Source organism: Gymnoscopelus braueri (genome assembly GCF_963280865.1).
Source record: "Gymnoscopelus braueri genome assembly, chromosome: 7".
Taxonomy (NCBI): domain Eukaryota; kingdom Metazoa; phylum Chordata; class Actinopteri; order Myctophiformes; family Myctophidae; genus Gymnoscopelus; species Gymnoscopelus braueri.
The window spans coordinates 48,777,911-48,795,142 of record NC_137608.1 but is presented as its reverse complement, the minus strand read 5'-3'; the positions used below and the strand labels follow the sequence as shown (position 1 = coordinate 48,795,142).

Sequence of the window (17,232 nt, the reverse complement as noted above, 5' to 3'; positions counted from 1 at the left end):
ATTAAGTGGGCATGGTATGCTGCAGCACTTTCTTCTTACCGGGTGCACTTTCTTACCGAGCACCCGGTAAGAAAGTGAAGTATTGTTGAAACGAGTTGGAGTCGTGCTCGCACCCTTGATTCCAAATCTACAACTTAACATTTGTAGGGAGTAAAGGAAAACCCTACCCTAATGACATATAATGCTGGGGCTTATGCAATCACACTTTAAACTAACTTCAAGATATCCCTCTGTAGTGTGAGATGCTTCCTATATATATGCAGGTCAAATTCCACTGTTCCTTTCAGTACAGTATTGCAATTCTCTGGTGAACTGTTGATTCAGGAAAATAGTCACCTTTGACACAGCTTGCACTCAATGCTCAATTAGCCTTGAAACTGGCACAGGGTAGGGAACCTCCATGCATACGTGCATGCGTACGTAGTGAGACGCAGGAGTGTCATCATACCTGTGGTTTGGCTGTCGGCCAAATCGTAATCTCTTCAGTAAACTGTGAAACCACAGTTGATGATGACATGCTGTGTGTAGGCACCAACATACAGTATAAACAGCCTGGTACTTCACTCTGAACAAATTATCAGCATGTACGACTCAAGTTCACCTCACTGTTCAGAACTTCTTAACCCATTTAGACCGGGAACGCATCTGCGTGTAATTTTTGAGTGGTGCCAACCACTCCTACACTTGACCGTGTGTGTGGGTCCGTCCGTCCGTCCGTTTGAGCACGGCCTCAACAGCTGCAGCTGATTGCAACACAAGGATGCAACCAGTTACACTAATTCAAAGGCCACCACTCTCTTCACACTGGGTGTGATTTTTTTTATTTCTTTGGGCTATTCAAAAATAGCAGATATACAAGCTCATAGCGCGGCACCGAGTGCCGCGCTACGAGCTTGTAGATCTGCTATTTTTGGAAAAGAATCGTGAAAATGTGTGCAAATCTTTGAATATATATATACATTTTTAACTCAAATCTTTGAATCTGGGGGGGTCCCTGGAACAAAATATTTTGAGATGGGGGTCCGCAGCCAAACACATATACATTTTGGGGTTCCTTGACATGAAAAGTTTGAGAACCACTGATTATAGCAACATAGGTTTAAAAAAAAAAAACTGTTCGTATTTAGAAGACATTTGTAGAATCCCCCAGCAGCAAAGATTTGAGTTAAAAATGTTTGCTTTAAAAATATATATATTCAAAGATTTGAACACGATAAAAAAGAAAAATAGCAGATCTACAAGCTCATAGTGCGGCACTCGGTGCCGCGCTATGAGCTTGTAGATCTGCTATTTTTGAATAGCCCAAAGAAATCTAAAAATGACACACAGATGGGTTCACGGTCTTAATGGGTTAAAGAAAAAAAAGAACATGCATTAAACACTATGTAAATATACTTATTATGGAGCAATGAGTATTGAATAGTGTCTTAACCACCCCCCTCTCTCTGCTTGTAGGAAAAACGCTGCCAGGACCTGAAGCCCAAGTGAAGTGAAACTGATCCACCATCTTGTCCAGCTCCTAATAACGACAGCATAGTGATTAATTTGATTAATTTGACATAACAAATTACATACATTATACTGCCCTACAAGGCTAAAGTGCAGTAACTATAGCCTAAGAAAAACATTTAAAACACCCATCGGTTCAGTACAGTACTCAACCTTACTTGTGAACCAAATAATACATTTTCAGTTTTCCCAAGGTGCAAGACAATCCATTTTCAGACAGCAGTTACCAATGTTTTTCAATTCATCACTTAGGCTCTCTACAGTGTTCTTGTCATCGAGTTAATGGCATTGAGAAAAATATCATATTTAATTTCATGTCATTAAACGGAAAAAGCAAAGTACTAAGGACACTTCCCTGTGACGCACCACAATTAATTTCTCGAGCATCAGATAATAATACAATTAAATTCATTTATTTTTTATTTTACGTTTATTTTGTATTTTCATTTAGGAAAAAAATGCATTAGAAGGACAACATCAGTCACCAAAACTGTGCTTTCAATGTGTCTAACGTTGTTCAAATTGAGTTTGAAGTTCCATCCAACCATCTTCAACCGCTTATCTGGAGTCGGGTCGCGGGGGCAACAGTTCATGCACAGAACTCCAGACTTCCCTTGAAGTTGATTGGGCTTATGTAGTGTATGAGGAGGGCGTGTCTAATCAAATTTATTTTAAATATAAAAATATTGAAGCAAGCAAATTAAAAGCCTGAACATTTATTTCTGTTAACTAAAGACCTGGGGAGACAGGGAGATTAAGACCCCTGTTAACCACTCTAGTCCACAGCAATGATTACTATTGGAATATACTGTAAGTAAGTCCCTACCTATAGTCCCCTGTTGTTGTCAGCTAGTCCACACTATTGTATCGCATCGCTTCGCATTGCTTCGCATTTCATCCCATAAGTCAGTGGTTTTAATCTTCTAAATTGATATGTATTTGGCCGCATCTGAAAAGATTTTGTAGAGACCCCATAAGAGAAGATTTGTGTTGGTACACATTTTCAAATGTATTCCAATTTGTCAAGATTTTTCAGAACTTTTCTTAAATAGCAGATCTACAACCTGTAGATCTGCTGTTTTATAGCCTAAAATGAGGTTAAAGTGGTTAAACTGACTTTGATGCTACATTAACTCATTTTGCTGGGGAACCCCAGGAATCCCCTCGAGGATCCCTAGGGGTCCCCAGACCCTATTTTGAGAACCACTGGCATAAGTAAGTCGGAATGTTAACACTTATTATTACAAATCACTTACAATTAGGGTAATAGTGTTTCCAATTAGGATGATGGTGTTTCCTGTCGATACTAATACAGGTGTTCCCTGTCTATAGAGTGTTAGGGAGATAGGTGTTTCCTGTCTATACTGTTAGGTGATAGGTTTTTCCCATAGATATATAAACGTAGATATACTGTAGGCCACCTCATTGGCCACTTTTGTTCATTGGAGCAATGTATAATTGCGGCCGCCATATTTTGTAGGGAGAGCCGTACCTCCTAATGCATGTATACCCCATGTACTGTATGTCTACTGAAGCAGGAGGTCTTTCTAAAATCATATTCGTCATAACTGCCGGAATTCTCAAATTATTTTCACACGGTTTGGTTTGTTACAAATGTCAGACATGTAGCCTAGTTATGATAGGATAATGGTTAAATAAAAATGTGTGTTTTCATATATACCAAAACACCTTATCTTACATAGATAATACTAATGGTTATAACACAGAACATTAGTTTTAGTTTCAGGTACTTTTAAATATTTCTTGCAGTGGCAAGCTGCCCTACATAATATGGGGCAGCGTTGACGTGCGGCCCAGTGGCCATGAGGCTTCTAGGTATTTATTTCTATGTTTTTTCCTATCAGGGTCGTCTTTTAATTATTTCTTCTGCACTGTAACTTTATTTGAACTTTTTAATTAGTTTGTTACTGAATTCAAATGTCCTAATATAATATGTTTCTTTTGCTTACTGTTTTTATGTAAAGCACATTGAGTTGCCCTGAAATGTGCTATACAAATAAACTTGCCTTGCTTTGCCTACAAACAGATTTCATGTCATTAATGTAACAGAAAGAACAAAGGACGTACTCTAGGATCCGGTGGAATACCACAAATAATGTATCCTGTAATGTGCTGTTGATACCCATTCACTTTTATTAAAATAACAAAGAAAGTCCAAACGAAACATGACAATCCCCTCATACAATATATATGTCTATGAATTGAATACCAAGGCCCTCATTGGAAACAAGTCCGCAAGGACTTTCATGGACGGACCTGTTTAAATGTAACTGTGCTGTTTGACATGTTTTGCCTTATAAAATATTCAATCAATAAAAAAAAAACAGTGTTAAATAGCTCTATATTGTGAATGGGCTCTCTCTCTTGATTGGCTGAAATTGGCAACCCACCTGCAGTGACATTTAAGAGAACATGAGGCACAATTATGTTTTCTCATTCCTTTATTAATATTGTGACATTCCATTCAAAACCAAGCAAATTAAAGCCAAAATCTAACATCTGAACTTCAAACCATTCATGATCAGGGGCCCAGATCCCAGGGGGGAAGGAACGGATAGAAACACAACAGTGGAGCTGAAAAACGGAAAGATAAATAATCACCTCAGACCACCCTAGAGGACCAGGTCCACCCATCACCTCAGACCACCCTAGAAGGTCTAGGCCCACCCATCACCTCAGACCACCCTAGAGGACCATGTCCACCCATCACAGGGAAATAGTGATGTCATGATGATCGTAACATATTAATTATCACACATTATAAATTATTACATAATAATAAATTACTTATGGTCAATTATAAAATAATAAAACCTTTTTCACAAACATGGTTGACTGACTTCCATTCAGATGGATATAACTATTATGTTATGAAGAACTCTGATTGTATGTGTGTGATCATTTATTTAATGTTTCAATATAGTGTAGAACCGAAATATTATGTTTGTGTTTTCTGACAACAGAAACTATACAAAGTAATTTGATGAACCGCACAAACTAATTGGGACTCTAAACCCTGACCTTTAACCTCACATAAACTATGTCTATAAACCTAACTTTAACCCTAAACTTAACCTCACCTCAAAACCACGTCGACCTGGGCGAAACACCGGGAAAAGACAGTAATTATCGTTAGCCTTAGCTAGCCAATTAGCATTTTTAAATGTTTAAAGGACACATTAGTGAAATAGGTTGATGATGTCATCATTGTGCTGCTGTTATGAGTATTTAAAAGCTGAATGGACACACATGTATTTCCTCCTCTCTCCACCAGGGGGCAGTGATGACTCTCTGCTTCTCTGAAAACACACCCAGGTGTTCTGTGAAAAGACAATAAACCATTAAGAATCAGAATGTATTAACTGTGTGAACATGTTAACACTTTAGAATAACCTTTCCTTATAATAGTAAATCAATCATTCCCAAATGATTAGTTAATGTGTTATTCATAACTTGTTAAATGTGTGTTAATGGTTAAAGATTTAATAATTTAAAACTATGCTATAAATGGTTAATAGATCATGAACAATGTATTAGTAAGGTTAGGGTTAAGGTTAGGTTCATAGACATAGTTCATGTAAGGTTAAAGGTCAGGGTTTAGGGTTAAGGTTAGGTTTGTAGACATAGTCTATGTGAGGTTAAAGGTCAGGGTTTAGGCGCCATCTGGGCGACACACCAAAGGAAGAGGGAGTCCCAATTAGTGTGGGCGGTTCATCGAACTGATGAAAACACACACACGCCCCCCCCATCTGACCACATTGTCATCAGTGTTGTCTGATACAACAAATCATTTGATTATTACATTTGATTATTAGATTCATCATTATAAGAAATTAAGCAGAAGACACATGATAATGTGAATTCACGCGACCGGGATGGTTTACCAGGCTAGTTGTTTCACTTCTTACACAAGCATGTTGTTTTGTGTGTGTTTTATACACTTTTATACATAAACAAAAAGAAAAAACGTTCAGTAAAAAGAAAGAGGAAGTGAACCTGGGTGTGTGGGAGGAGTCTAAAGATCATCATTGGTTGTCGGCACCAGAATACGACCTGATAGAAGAAGAAGAGAGACAGTTAATACACACAAACAAATGAATTATATGTACTGTATTGTGTGTATTTCTCCATAAAATGCATAAATGTACACACAATAAAACAATAACATTCAGTCATCAGAACTAATGTGAACATTTGACTCTTATTTAGGACTAAATGTAACACTGATGTATTAAAGCTAAATGTGATCGTCTAAACTAGTCTAAACCGGTTAAGGTTCTAAACCAATATAAACCAGTTTAGGTTGTGGCTTTACATGTTTGTTTGTTTGTTTGTTTGTTTGCATTTCTGTGAGGGTTCCACATGTCATGTGATCCTCTGTTGATCTGACCTAATTTCTTCCACTGGTAGTATAATAATTAATGAAACATGTTAATTAAACATGTTAATCACCTAGTTTCTTCCACTGCTAGTGTATTTTTCAATTAAACATGTTAATTAAACATGTTAATAAAACTTGTTAATCACCTCGTTTCTTCCACTGGAAGTAGATGAATCCAGACAGGAACAAGACCAGACCCAGAACCAGACCTGATGCTCCCATGGCCACCTTGTTCTTCACTGACTCTGGCATGGAGTCATCTGACAATACAAACATCATATCATATCATATCATATCATATCATATCATATCATATCATATCATATCATATCATATCATATCATATCATATCATAGTATATTATTACAGTAGATTAAAACACCTTGTTCTTCATAGACTCTGACATGGACTCATCTGACAATAAGCTACAACAACCAAACACAATAAACAAATATAGCTGCAATAAGCGTGTTCGAGGGATAAGGCAGAGAGAGAGAGAGAGAGAGAGAGAGAGAGAGAGAGAGAGAGAGAGAGAGAGAGAGAGAGAGAGAGAGAGAGAGAGAGAGAGAGAGAGAGAGAGAGAAATTTGGGTTTTAACCAAGGACCTACAGACTTGCAGGTAGACAATGTACTGACTGAGCCATTGGATAGACAGAATTGAATTTCATGTGTGGTAAGTTATCATACAGCATGGATTGCTTATTATATATCTACAAGCTCATAACGCGTCACATTGTAGATCGGCTGTATGTGGTTACTGTAGGTGTTGTATTAATAATTAAATCTGCAAAGTAAGAAATATTAAAAGCTGTCATATGCAGTAATTGTAGTAGAGTAGAAGTAACAAAAATGGAAAGTAAAGTAAAAGTACCTCCAAATTGTACTGTGCATTGTAAGCACTTGTATTGGTACTTGAGTAAATGTACATAGTTACTTTTCAGCACCATTGAGGAGCCAATGACTGACAGGCTAGGTACCACCAGGTGCACTGATTGCTAGAGTGCAGAGGGACATGGGTTGATACTAATGGTCTTAACTCAAAATGTATATATCACACAGCTTAGATTGTTTGATTAAATAGGAGTGTGATGTAAAAAAAATCTGTAGTTCATCAAATGTCAATGTATATTGTGTCTCGTGTCTGGGTAGCTCAGTTGGAAGAGCTATTGACTCTGAACCGCAAGGTCATGGGAACGAATCCTGGCAAAAGCAACACAGCATATGAGTAATTTAGTTCCCTGGTGTATAGAGCATTGTTACAGGTATAGACTCAATTGTTTGTTAATGTTGCTACCCTTTAAATGGCCATGGCCAATAACGTGGCATTGGGCGCTTAAAGTAAAATATTTGAAAAACTACACATTATTTCAAAGAAAAAGCCACCAGGCCACTAATGAGTTGTGACAGGTGTGATTGGTGATGAGTGAGAGCAGGTGAGAGGGGTGGATCTAATCCATGGGAATAGGGGGAAGGTTGCTGACTAGATGACTCTTTTCTACACCCACCCTCACTATCACTAACCTTAACCTCAGTAAAACAACGACCTAACCTCAAGAAACACTATTTGTAAAACTAAGAATTCTAAATGATGATCACCTCAAAACATTGTTGAGGACAGGGATCGAACCATGCAGTGACCTATGAATTCACAGGCTGCCTCTCTTCTCATTGAGCTAGAGATATGGCCCCCCTGCTGGTGTCTGTTGATATCTATAGGTTTTTCCGTCCGTTATGAACCAAGCCTCTGTTTCACTAACTACTCTAGATCACTGGTTCACAAAACATTGACCAATAAAGATTTTTGTCTCCTCGGAATGGAATCTAGTGAAAATAGTCGATCTACAAGCTCACAACGCGTTGCTATCTGAATAGTTCTGAGATTGTAGATCGGCTATTTTCACAAGAAAGTTTGTCATACATAAAAACAACTACACTCAAAAAAGCAAAACATTTTCTTCTGGAACAACATATTTTGATGGGGATCAGCGGCCAAAAACATATCAATTTGGGGGTCCTTGACAAGAAAATGTTTTAGCACCACTGATTTTTTCAGAAAAATTAAGAAATATGTTGAGAGACATTTGACAGTTACAAATGTTTGCTTTAAAAATAAATGTATTCAAAGATTTGCACAAATGTTCACGATTTTTCAAAAATAGCAGATCTACAAGCTCATAGTGCGGCACTCGGTGCCGCGCTATGAGCTTTTATATCTGCTATTTTGACAGTAGATTACACTAGATTACAGTAACTGACCCCAGTCCATCTTGATAGGCGCGGTCAGGCTGGGATGTTCCACCATGCATGTGATCTTCTCTCCTGATCTGTAATACAAACACACACACACACACACACACACACACACACACACACACACACACACACACACACACACACACACACACACACACACACACACACACACACACACACACACACACACACACACACACACACACACACACACACACACGCACTGGTAGTACCAGTAGAGGTGTCTATTAGTTGTGTATTTCTATGTATAGGTGTCTCTTAGGTGTGTACCTGGGTGTGTACTCCAGGTAGGAGTGGTACTGGTAGTACCAGTCTCCATCAGACAGCTCATCAGTAGAGGAGAGACCAGAGGTCAAAGGTTCTTGACCTATCCACCAGGTCACCAGGATCACTTTAGGATAGAAGTCGTAGCTGCTGCACCTCAGCATGTGAGTGTGTTCACCACGACGAGGGGGAGTCTCTGACTTCAGTCTCACTTTGGGCTCCACTCCTAAAAAAGATGATGATGATGATTATTATTATTATATTTATTATTATATGCCAGTCATAGGAACATGTCATTATAATTAACAATTGTATATCATCCAAATGCGATCCAAATGATCCAGAAAGCCGCAACACACTTGGTCTTCGAACAGACAAAATGTTCACATTTCCCGGCTCTCACCCGTTTTCCTCTCTCTCCTCTGGCTCCCAGTTGCTGCCCTCACAGAGGTATGACACCCCATATCTTCAAGACTCTACTCCCTTCTCTAAAACACCCTGGTCAACGCTCCACACGTCCTAGACTCTTCTCCCTTCACTAAAACACCCTGGTCAACGCTCCACACGTCCTAGACTCTTCTCCCTTCTCTAAAACACCCTGGATAACGCTCCACACGTCCTACACTCTTCTCCCTTCTCTAAAACACCCTGGTCAACGCTCCACACGTCCTAGACTCTTCTCCCTTCTCTAAAACACCCTGGTCAACGCTCCACACGTCCTAGACTCTTCTCCCTTCTCTAAAACACCCTGGTCAACGCTCCACACATCCTAGACTCTTCTCCCTTCTCTAAAACACCCTGGACAACGCTCCACACATCCTAGACTCTTCTTTCTTCTCTAAAACACCCTGGACAACGCTCCACACGTCTGAAACTCTTCTCCCTTCTGGCTCCCAAACGTTGGAACAAACTCTCCATTGCAGTTAGAGCTGCATACTCACTCCCAATCTACCTCCATAATCTGAAGACTGTAGCACTAGACCTAGCCTTGATGACCTTGCAGGCTTATGCAAAGGTTAAAATGTAATTTAGATATCATGTTATGTAGACAGATGCCAGGTTCATTGTAGACCTGGCATCCTATAGTTTGGATAGTTTCAATGTACATATATATATATATTTTTTTATATTATAGTGTTTAGACTGATGATAGGCTATTGGTTTACCTATGATCCTAGATTACTATTTCTATGCATTTGATGTATTACCTTGTGTTTTCCTTACTTACTGTAAATCACTCTGGATTAAGAGCTTCTAATAAATGCCTACATTGCAATTGTAAGTGTCAATGTTTGGCCACAAGATGGCACCAGATAATAACATTTCATAGAGTACTGTAGATTCTACAATAGTCTACAGTTTTCTACAAAGTAGAATTCATTTATATAATTTAATTTAAACATATTAAATAATTCATAGTTACACAGTGCTTTACATAAACAACAATAAACCAAGCAATATCATGTAATGAAAATAGTTCAAAAGAACTAGAGTAGAAACAAACAAAACAATATATAAATACACATAATCCTGCTAAATATTATGTGTTTTAGCCTGCATGGTTCTTTTTAAAGTTCATTTAAAAACATCAATCCTGGTGTCTCTGTTTTAGGCAGGTCATTATATGAGGGTGAAAACACTCAGAAATAGATCTATATGTTTCATTTATACTCGGTGTACGATGGTGACACCACATGTTGTGAGCTTGTAGATCTGCTATTTCCACTGCGTGATGACTGGCGGTCTCTCCGGTAGGAGACTCAAAGAGTCTCCTTTGAGTCTCCTACCGGATACATTAGCATCTTTCCACCGGTAATCAAATTATTGTCTCAGGAATGAGACAAAAACAAAAAAAATCTCCATGAATTCAAGGCTTCATGGGGTTTAATTGATAGAAAATAAGTCATTTTTGGGGTGAACTACTCCTTTAAGTGTATAAGAGGATCTGAAATGTTTCTCAGCAGATTAAGTAATGTTTTATAATCATTATCAGATCAATATTAACACCATTAATCATCTCTGAATAGAATCATGTGATTTCATGTTATAGTTTATGAGGTGATGAGTGTTGAGTGCTGCTCTGAGATCAGCTCACCTCTCTTGTTCAGAACATTGGAGTAGTAGTTCTCAATGTTGTGTTTGCAGAATGCCTCTCGCTGTGCTCTCCAGTAAGCCAGTTGTGTAGGATCTTTATTGGCGCGCTCTGCGTTCTTCACACCAAACTCAGTGTATCCAACAAACTGATCTACTCTACTGTCCCACCTGAGGATCTCATCACCATCGAAATTAGATGACTGTATGTATTGTATGTCCTTCAGCTCACTGGAGTTAAACACACAGCGGGAAGCCACATAGAGCACATATCCATCTGGAAATAGACAATAAAAAATGTCATTAATGTTCAGTTTTATTATCATCTGTATAATATCAACACTAGGCTAACTGCCCCCTATCGGCCAAACATGTCACTACATAAAGTCTCAAATAGGTTCAGGATGTGAAATTTGGCATTAAAATGTTTTGAATGTATATTGAATATCTTAAATACAATGAGATTGAGCTACCAGTTAAGTTTTGTTTCTCTATGTTTCCAGTTGTCTAGCGTGGCTGAGTAAACAAGGACTCTGTCTGTCTGTCTGTCTGTCTGTCTGTCTGTCTGTCTGTCTGTCTGTCTGTCTGTCTGTCTGTCTGTCAGGGCGGTTTCAGACTGGATCCGTTTGAATCGAAGCGTTCCCGAGTACGCTTGGCTTCTCCCAGCTGGTCAGCATTCACACTGGCCAAAATCCTTTCGTACTCGACCATTTAATTTAGCAGTAATGGTAAATATGTGCCTCATGGGGGCGCTGTTGACTATGGGGCTTTGGAAGAGAGAATGTCATTCTCAGAAGAAAAGTCACTCTAGAGTGAATAATAAAGTTTGACTGTGTTCCTGACGATGTCTTGAGTTATAATAACAACAGATCAACAATACACAACCAAAGCAGTGTGTGCACTGGTCTTTGAAACCTCGAAATGTAACGTCGTCTGTTAATATGATATTGGCGTCACGGACGCATCCTTGGTATGACGTCACGGACTAACCCTTGGTGTATTTATCCTTATAAATACGTTCGCCACACATGTGTTTTTTGTTTATTATTTTTCACGGCTCGTGCTACTCAAACACTAGCGGGATTATTATTTCTTGTCAACATTCAAGTAGAACAATGAGAAGGTATAACCCAGCTAAAATAATGCGTCATTATAACAAATATAAAAATGATATATGATTAGCAGTCCAGTCTGTCCACTTCCTTCTCTTGGTACGGATGGATTCACACTGCCGCGTTCCGTTCCCGACTCCGCAGCAATCGGACCCGAGACTACCTCCCCAGGTGGTTTCGAGTACGGTACGGTGATGCGTTACGGGGAACGGTTCGCTACGTTCACACTACCACAACATCTGCCATGTGGTCTGGAGTGCGCACCCGGGACCCGAGTGTGAAACGGCTATCAGACCCCATCATGTATTTCCAGGATAACCCCTTTCTTTGTACCTTTCTTTGTACCTGATCTGCTATTTGAAAATAGCAGATCTACAAGCCCGTACGAGCTTGTAGATCTGCTATTTTCAAACATTTTAGTACTTTTATTTTTGGTACTTTAAGTAAATCTTGATGCCAATACTTTTGTACTTTCACTCAAGTAAATTTTGAATTCCGGACTTTTACTTGTAACAGAGTACTTCATACTTCATTGATACTTTTACTTAAGTAAAACATTTGAGTATTTTTCCCACCACTGACTCAGTCAGCAAACAAGGTAAATAGTCACATAAGTAGAGAGTAGAGAGAACAATGTAGAGCCTCAAAGAAACTATAGGATACCAGGTCAATCATTATAACAATCAGCTGAGTTATATTAAACAAATAAAGGTCATTGTTTATACTGTAATTAAAGCCTGCATTGCAAACCTAAATGAAAACACTAAACTGTTGCTTTTGAATTTAAATTGCAATATTTTATATAACTTTCAAATGTATCAAATAAATCATCATTCAATTCAAATAATTGAATGAGTGCATTGACTTCTGGGGGGTCCCCAGATAACTTTTTTGGGGTCCCCAGATGATTAGCTTAATAGATAACATTGTTTTCTCACTCAACAGCAAACAAACCAACATACAGTATAAGTGGATACAGGATATCTGCACATTTATAAAGTGACAATTTAATGACTTTTAAGACCTTTTTAATAGCAAATTGGCCAAATTGTCAAATGAATAAGAGAGAGGCTTACTTTGTGAAAATAACCGATCTACAAGCACACAAAAATATGATTATTTTGGGGGGATCCCCAGTTCAAATAGGATTATTTTGGGGGGTCTCCAGTTCAAATAGGATTACTTTGGGGGGTCTCCAGTTATAATTTTGGATTAATTTTGGGGGGTCCCACCCAGTTGAAATAGGATTATTATTTTAACCCCCCCCCCCCCCCCCCCCCCAAGTGATAGGCCACACCCACAGCTTCAAACCAACCCCCCAAGGTGATAAGCCACGCCCACCCCCAGCCGACAGCAGATCTAGATCGATTTTTTTTATTAATCAATGAATGAAACAACCGTAAAATAACATTAACGACACACTCTACCATCCTTCAGTGGTGGAAAAAGTACTCAAATCTTTTACTTAAGTAAAAGTATCAAAAATTGCAATATAGAGAAATACTCTGTTACAATTAAAAGTCCGGAATTCAAAATGTACTTGAATAAAGTACAAAAGTATTTGCATCAAAATGTACTTAAAATACCAAAAGTAAAAATACTCATTATACAAAATGTCCCATTTCAAGTTTTGAAATGTATACAAATCTTTTGAAAATAGCAGATCTACAAGCTCACAATGCATCAAATCGTGGTTAGTGACGCATTTTGAGCTTGTAGATCGGCTATTTTCAAATGGCCTATAGGGCTGAAGTGGTTACTGTATGTTTTATAATCAAAATCTACAAAGAAACTAGTAACTAAAGTTTTCAAATAATTGTAGTGGAGTAAAAGTACAATATTGGCCTCTGAGATGTAGTGGAGTAGAAGTAAAAGTATTGGAAATTGGAAATACTTGAGTAAAGTACAAATGCCTCAAAATTGTACTTAAGTAGGCTACAGTACTTGAGTACACCTCACCTCTGTAATTTAATTCATGAATCAAAGGAACATTTTGATGGTAACTGTTGTATTGTCTTTTTGAAAATCCAAATAAAGAAATTAAAGTGTATCAGATACGCTCAGTGGTGCATTGGTCATGGGCCGCGGTAACATGCCGCGTGACGTCTTTAAAATAGTGTCCCACCAGAGATAGATTCACCAAATCAACACTGGATACGCTTCCTCAGACGCTTTTTGGATGGTATATTCTTTTTTAAAAAACAATCTTTACAATATACTATGTATATAGTGTAACACGGTAGAACACACTGCATCTTAGTTGTACCATCTACACCTCACCTACAGCTCAGGCTGTACAGAGCAGATACTAATGCATAGATTTGTAAAAAAAAAAGATAAAATAATAATAAAGCACTTTGAGCACATATTCATGTTTACTAGAAATACATATTATTTAGAAAATATTTCACCATAAATGCTTAATATACATGTTTAAACATTTTCATTAATGTTAAATATATTCAACCGTTTTAGTTAATAACTATTGTGTTCATAGTATTCATGTACCTTTCACTGGTGGTTTCTTCAAGGCAGTGCGAATGGTGTCCAGGTTGTGTTTGCAGAGCGCCTGACCATTCAAAGCTGCTTCATAAAACCCTGTGAAGGTCATATGATCTACAAACGGAGGCTGAGGCTCCACCACCTTCCCTTTGTTGAAGTCTGCGTACATCACCACTTCACCATCCAGTGCATACATGTACTCTTTATATGGGTCTTTAACTGTGTCTGAACAGCCAATGACATTAATGTTCTCATGGAACACTGGAAATAAAACAAAGATGACATTAAATTCAACAACAAACTTCTTCACAGTGACAATAACACATAATCATCACGTTAAACATTCATGTTTGCAGTGGTGGAAAAAGTACTCAAATATTTTACTTAAGTAAAAGTATCAATACTGCAATTTAGCAGTAGGCTACTCTGTTACAAGTAGAAGTCCGGAATTAAAAATGTACTTTAGTAAAAGTACAAAAATAATGCTATAAAAATGTATTTAAAGTACCAAAAGTAAAAGTACTAAAATGTTTGAAAATATCAGATCTACAAGCTCACAACACGTCGCGATGGACAAGTTGTGAGCTTGTAGATCGGCTATTTTCAAATAGCCTAGGTATAAAATAGGGCTAAAGAGGTTAATGTATTTTTAATAATGTTATAATTTATATCTGCAAAGTAACTAGTAACTAAAGTTTTCAAATAATTGTAGTGGAGTAAAAGTACAATATTTGCCTGTGAGATGTAGTGGAGTGTATAGTAAAAGTACTGGAAATTGGAAATACTCCAGTAAAGATAAATTATAAGTACCTCAAAATTGTACTTGAGTACAGTACTTTAGTAAATGTAATTAGTTACTATACACCACTGCATGTTTGGTTCTTATATGAAGTGAGAGGTTGGATATTAAAAGTAACTTCCTGTCAAACATTTTATTCACACTGAAACAGATTCAATTTGTTTGCATTTTATTATGAAAGTAATTCATACAGAATGATTTATTTCATGATGTCACAACAACAGTTCCTAACGTCTGTTTTAATGTTTATGTATTTGGACCAACATTCAAGATCCAATACTGTATATACAGGTAGTGTGTGTGTGTGTGTGTGTGTGTGTGTGTGTGTGTGTGTGTGTGTGTGTGTGTGTGTGTGTGTGTGTGTGTGTGTGTGTGTGTGTGTGTGTGTGCGTGTGTGCGTGCGTGCGTGCGTGCGTGCGTGCGTGTCATTTGTTTGTATTGTGCATTGTTCATATTTAATTTGCATATTAACAGTATATATAAATATATATATTATATAATAACATATAATATATAGTGTACTTACTTCCTGGGATGGCTTTGACATGAAGTACAGAGGAGAGGATGAGGAGGGTGGCTGTAATCTTCATCATCACTGATCAAAACAGAACTGAATTTAATAGATGAGAATAAACAGATCAGAATAAACAGATCAGAATAAACAGATCAGAATAAACAGATGTTTACTGAAAGAGAAGTTCTGGAGTCTGAAAGAGAATGATGGAGGATCTGTTCTGTAGTTTAGAAGAATCAGCCAATCAGATTAAAGATATGATGTTACATCATCTGTTTCCAAGAAGACGACAGTCTGGATTATTGCACGTATCATGAACAGTATATAGCTGCTGCTTATGCACCTTATGTCTCCTCATGTACATGCTGTACCTTATGCATCTTATGTCTAACCTCATATACATACTGTACCTTGTGTCTAACCTCTTATACATACAGTATGCACATATCTTTGTTTAATTCATCTTTTATTCTCTCCTTGCCGCCCCCCCCGTCTTCTTTTCTTTCTCTTTCTGAAAATAACTAAAATGGAGCTGCACAAAAAATAATTTCACCCACTTCTTTACACCTTTAACCTGTGATGTGACAATAAAGATGATTCTGATTATGTTGAAGAGGAACACAACATTATTTCCAATTCCATAGTGGAAAATAATACCAGTCAGAGTTCCATAGCTTTTGTCTCCCCACCCAGACAAAATCTTGCCCCCCTACTGACAGAGGCTAAAATCGCTTGTCTGTGCGTGCGTGCGTGCGTGCGTGCGTGCGTGCGTGCGTGCGTGCGTGCGTGCGTGTTTGTTTGTTTGTGTGTGTGTTCAGCGTCACTGGTAAAATGCTGTTCAGGTTCATTAAACATCAATCCAAGCCTCATTACATCTCACTGCTGAAACCATCAAATGTCTTTAAAAACACACTGGTCATGTGATCAATGTGTGTGTGTGTGTGTGTGTGTGTGTGTGTGTGTGTGTGTGTGTGTGTGTGTGTGTGTGTGTGTGTGTGTGTGTGTGTGTGTGTGTGTGTGTGTGTGTGTGTGTGTGTGTGTGTGTGTGTGTGTGTGTGTGCGCGCGTGCGTGTGTCATTTGTTTGTATTGTGCATCGTTCTTATTTGGTTTTATATAATAACAGTAGATATAAATGTATATATTATATAATAACATAAATATAATGTACTTACTTCCTGGGATTGCTTTGACATGAAGTACAGAAGAGAGGATGAGGAGGGTGGCTGATCAAAACTGAACTGAATTTAATAGATGGGAATAAACAGATGAGAATAAACAGATGAGAATAAACAGATGAGATAAACGGATCAGAATAAACAGATGAGAATAAACAGATCAGAATAAACAGATGTTTACTGAAAGAGAAGTTCTGGAGTCTGAAAGAGAATGAAGGAGGACTCGTTCTTTAGTTCAGAAGAATCAGCCAATCAGATTAAAGATATGATGTTACATCATCTGTTTCTGGAAAGAGGACAGTCTGGATTATTTCACTTATCATGAATAGTATAGCTGCTGATGCACCTTATGTCTCCTCATGTACATACTGTACCTTATATGCACCTTATGTCTAACCTCATGTACATACTGTATGTAAATATCTTTGTTTAATTCATCTTTTATTATCTCCTTGCCCCTCCCCGTCTTCTTTTCTTTCTCTTTCTGAAAATAACTAAAACGATGGAGCTGCACTAAAAATAATTTCACCCACTTCTTTACACCTTTAACCTGTGATGTAACAATAAAGATTCTGATTCTGTTGAAGAG

The 17,232-nt window shown here is 37.9% G+C and overlaps 2 protein-coding genes across 4 annotated transcripts in view; one reads left to right on the top strand and one right to left on the bottom strand.

Annotated features, from left to right (window-relative positions):
• Window positions 1–2,306, top strand: part of LOC308087960 (C-C motif chemokine 20-like) — a 4,981-nt gene extending 2,675 nt beyond the window's left edge. The window contains exon 4 of the mRNA XM_080432227.1: window positions 1,456–2,306. Coding sequence (XP_080288353.1) covers window positions 1,456–1,488 — 33 coding nt within the window. The 3' untranslated portion in view covers window positions 1,489–2,306. The remainder of the gene's footprint in view (window positions 1–1,455) is intronic.
• Window positions 2,307–3,959: 1,653 nt separating this feature from the next.
• LOC308087953 (H-2 class II histocompatibility antigen, E-S beta chain-like) lies at window positions 3,960–16,820 on the bottom strand. 3 transcript variants are annotated; one of them, XM_080432216.1, is made up of 9 exons: window positions 16,641–16,820; window positions 15,480–15,563; window positions 14,161–14,415; window positions 10,545–10,817; window positions 8,456–8,675; window positions 8,168–8,235; window positions 6,058–6,171; window positions 5,527–5,583; window positions 3,960–4,850 (listed from the first exon to the last, which is right to left on the bottom strand). In XM_080432216.1, exons 2-8 carry the CDS (start codon window positions 15,544–15,546, stop codon window positions 5,546–5,548), a joined length of 1,035 nt encoding a protein of 344 aa, XP_080288342.1. In that variant the 5' UTR covers window positions 15,547–15,563; window positions 16,641–16,820; the 3' UTR covers window positions 3,960–4,850; window positions 5,527–5,545. The 3 variants fall into 3 exon arrangements, with proteins under 3 accessions (XP_080288342.1, XP_080288344.1, XP_080288343.1); XM_080432218.1 differs by having other exon boundaries at window positions 8,456–8,672; XM_080432217.1 differs by lacking the exon at window positions 16,641–16,820 and having other exon boundaries at window positions 15,480–15,583.
• Between the last annotated feature and the right edge of the window lie 412 nt (window positions 16,821–17,232).

Bases quoted from the DNA above. Each gene is read 5' to 3' on its own strand.
- LOC308087953 (XM_080432216.1), bottom strand. From the start codon at position 15,546: ATGATGAAGATTACAGCCACCCTCCTCATCCTCTCCTCTGTACTTCAT. The intron at 8,236-8,455 runs GTACACACCTAA...TTTGTATTACAG, and splicing joins TACCTGGAGTACACACCCAG to ATCAGGAGAGAAGATCACAT. The intron at 6,172-8,167 runs GTCAGTTACTGT...TTGTATTGTCAG, and splicing joins GCCTATCAAGATGGACTGGG to ATGACTCCATGCCAGAGTCA.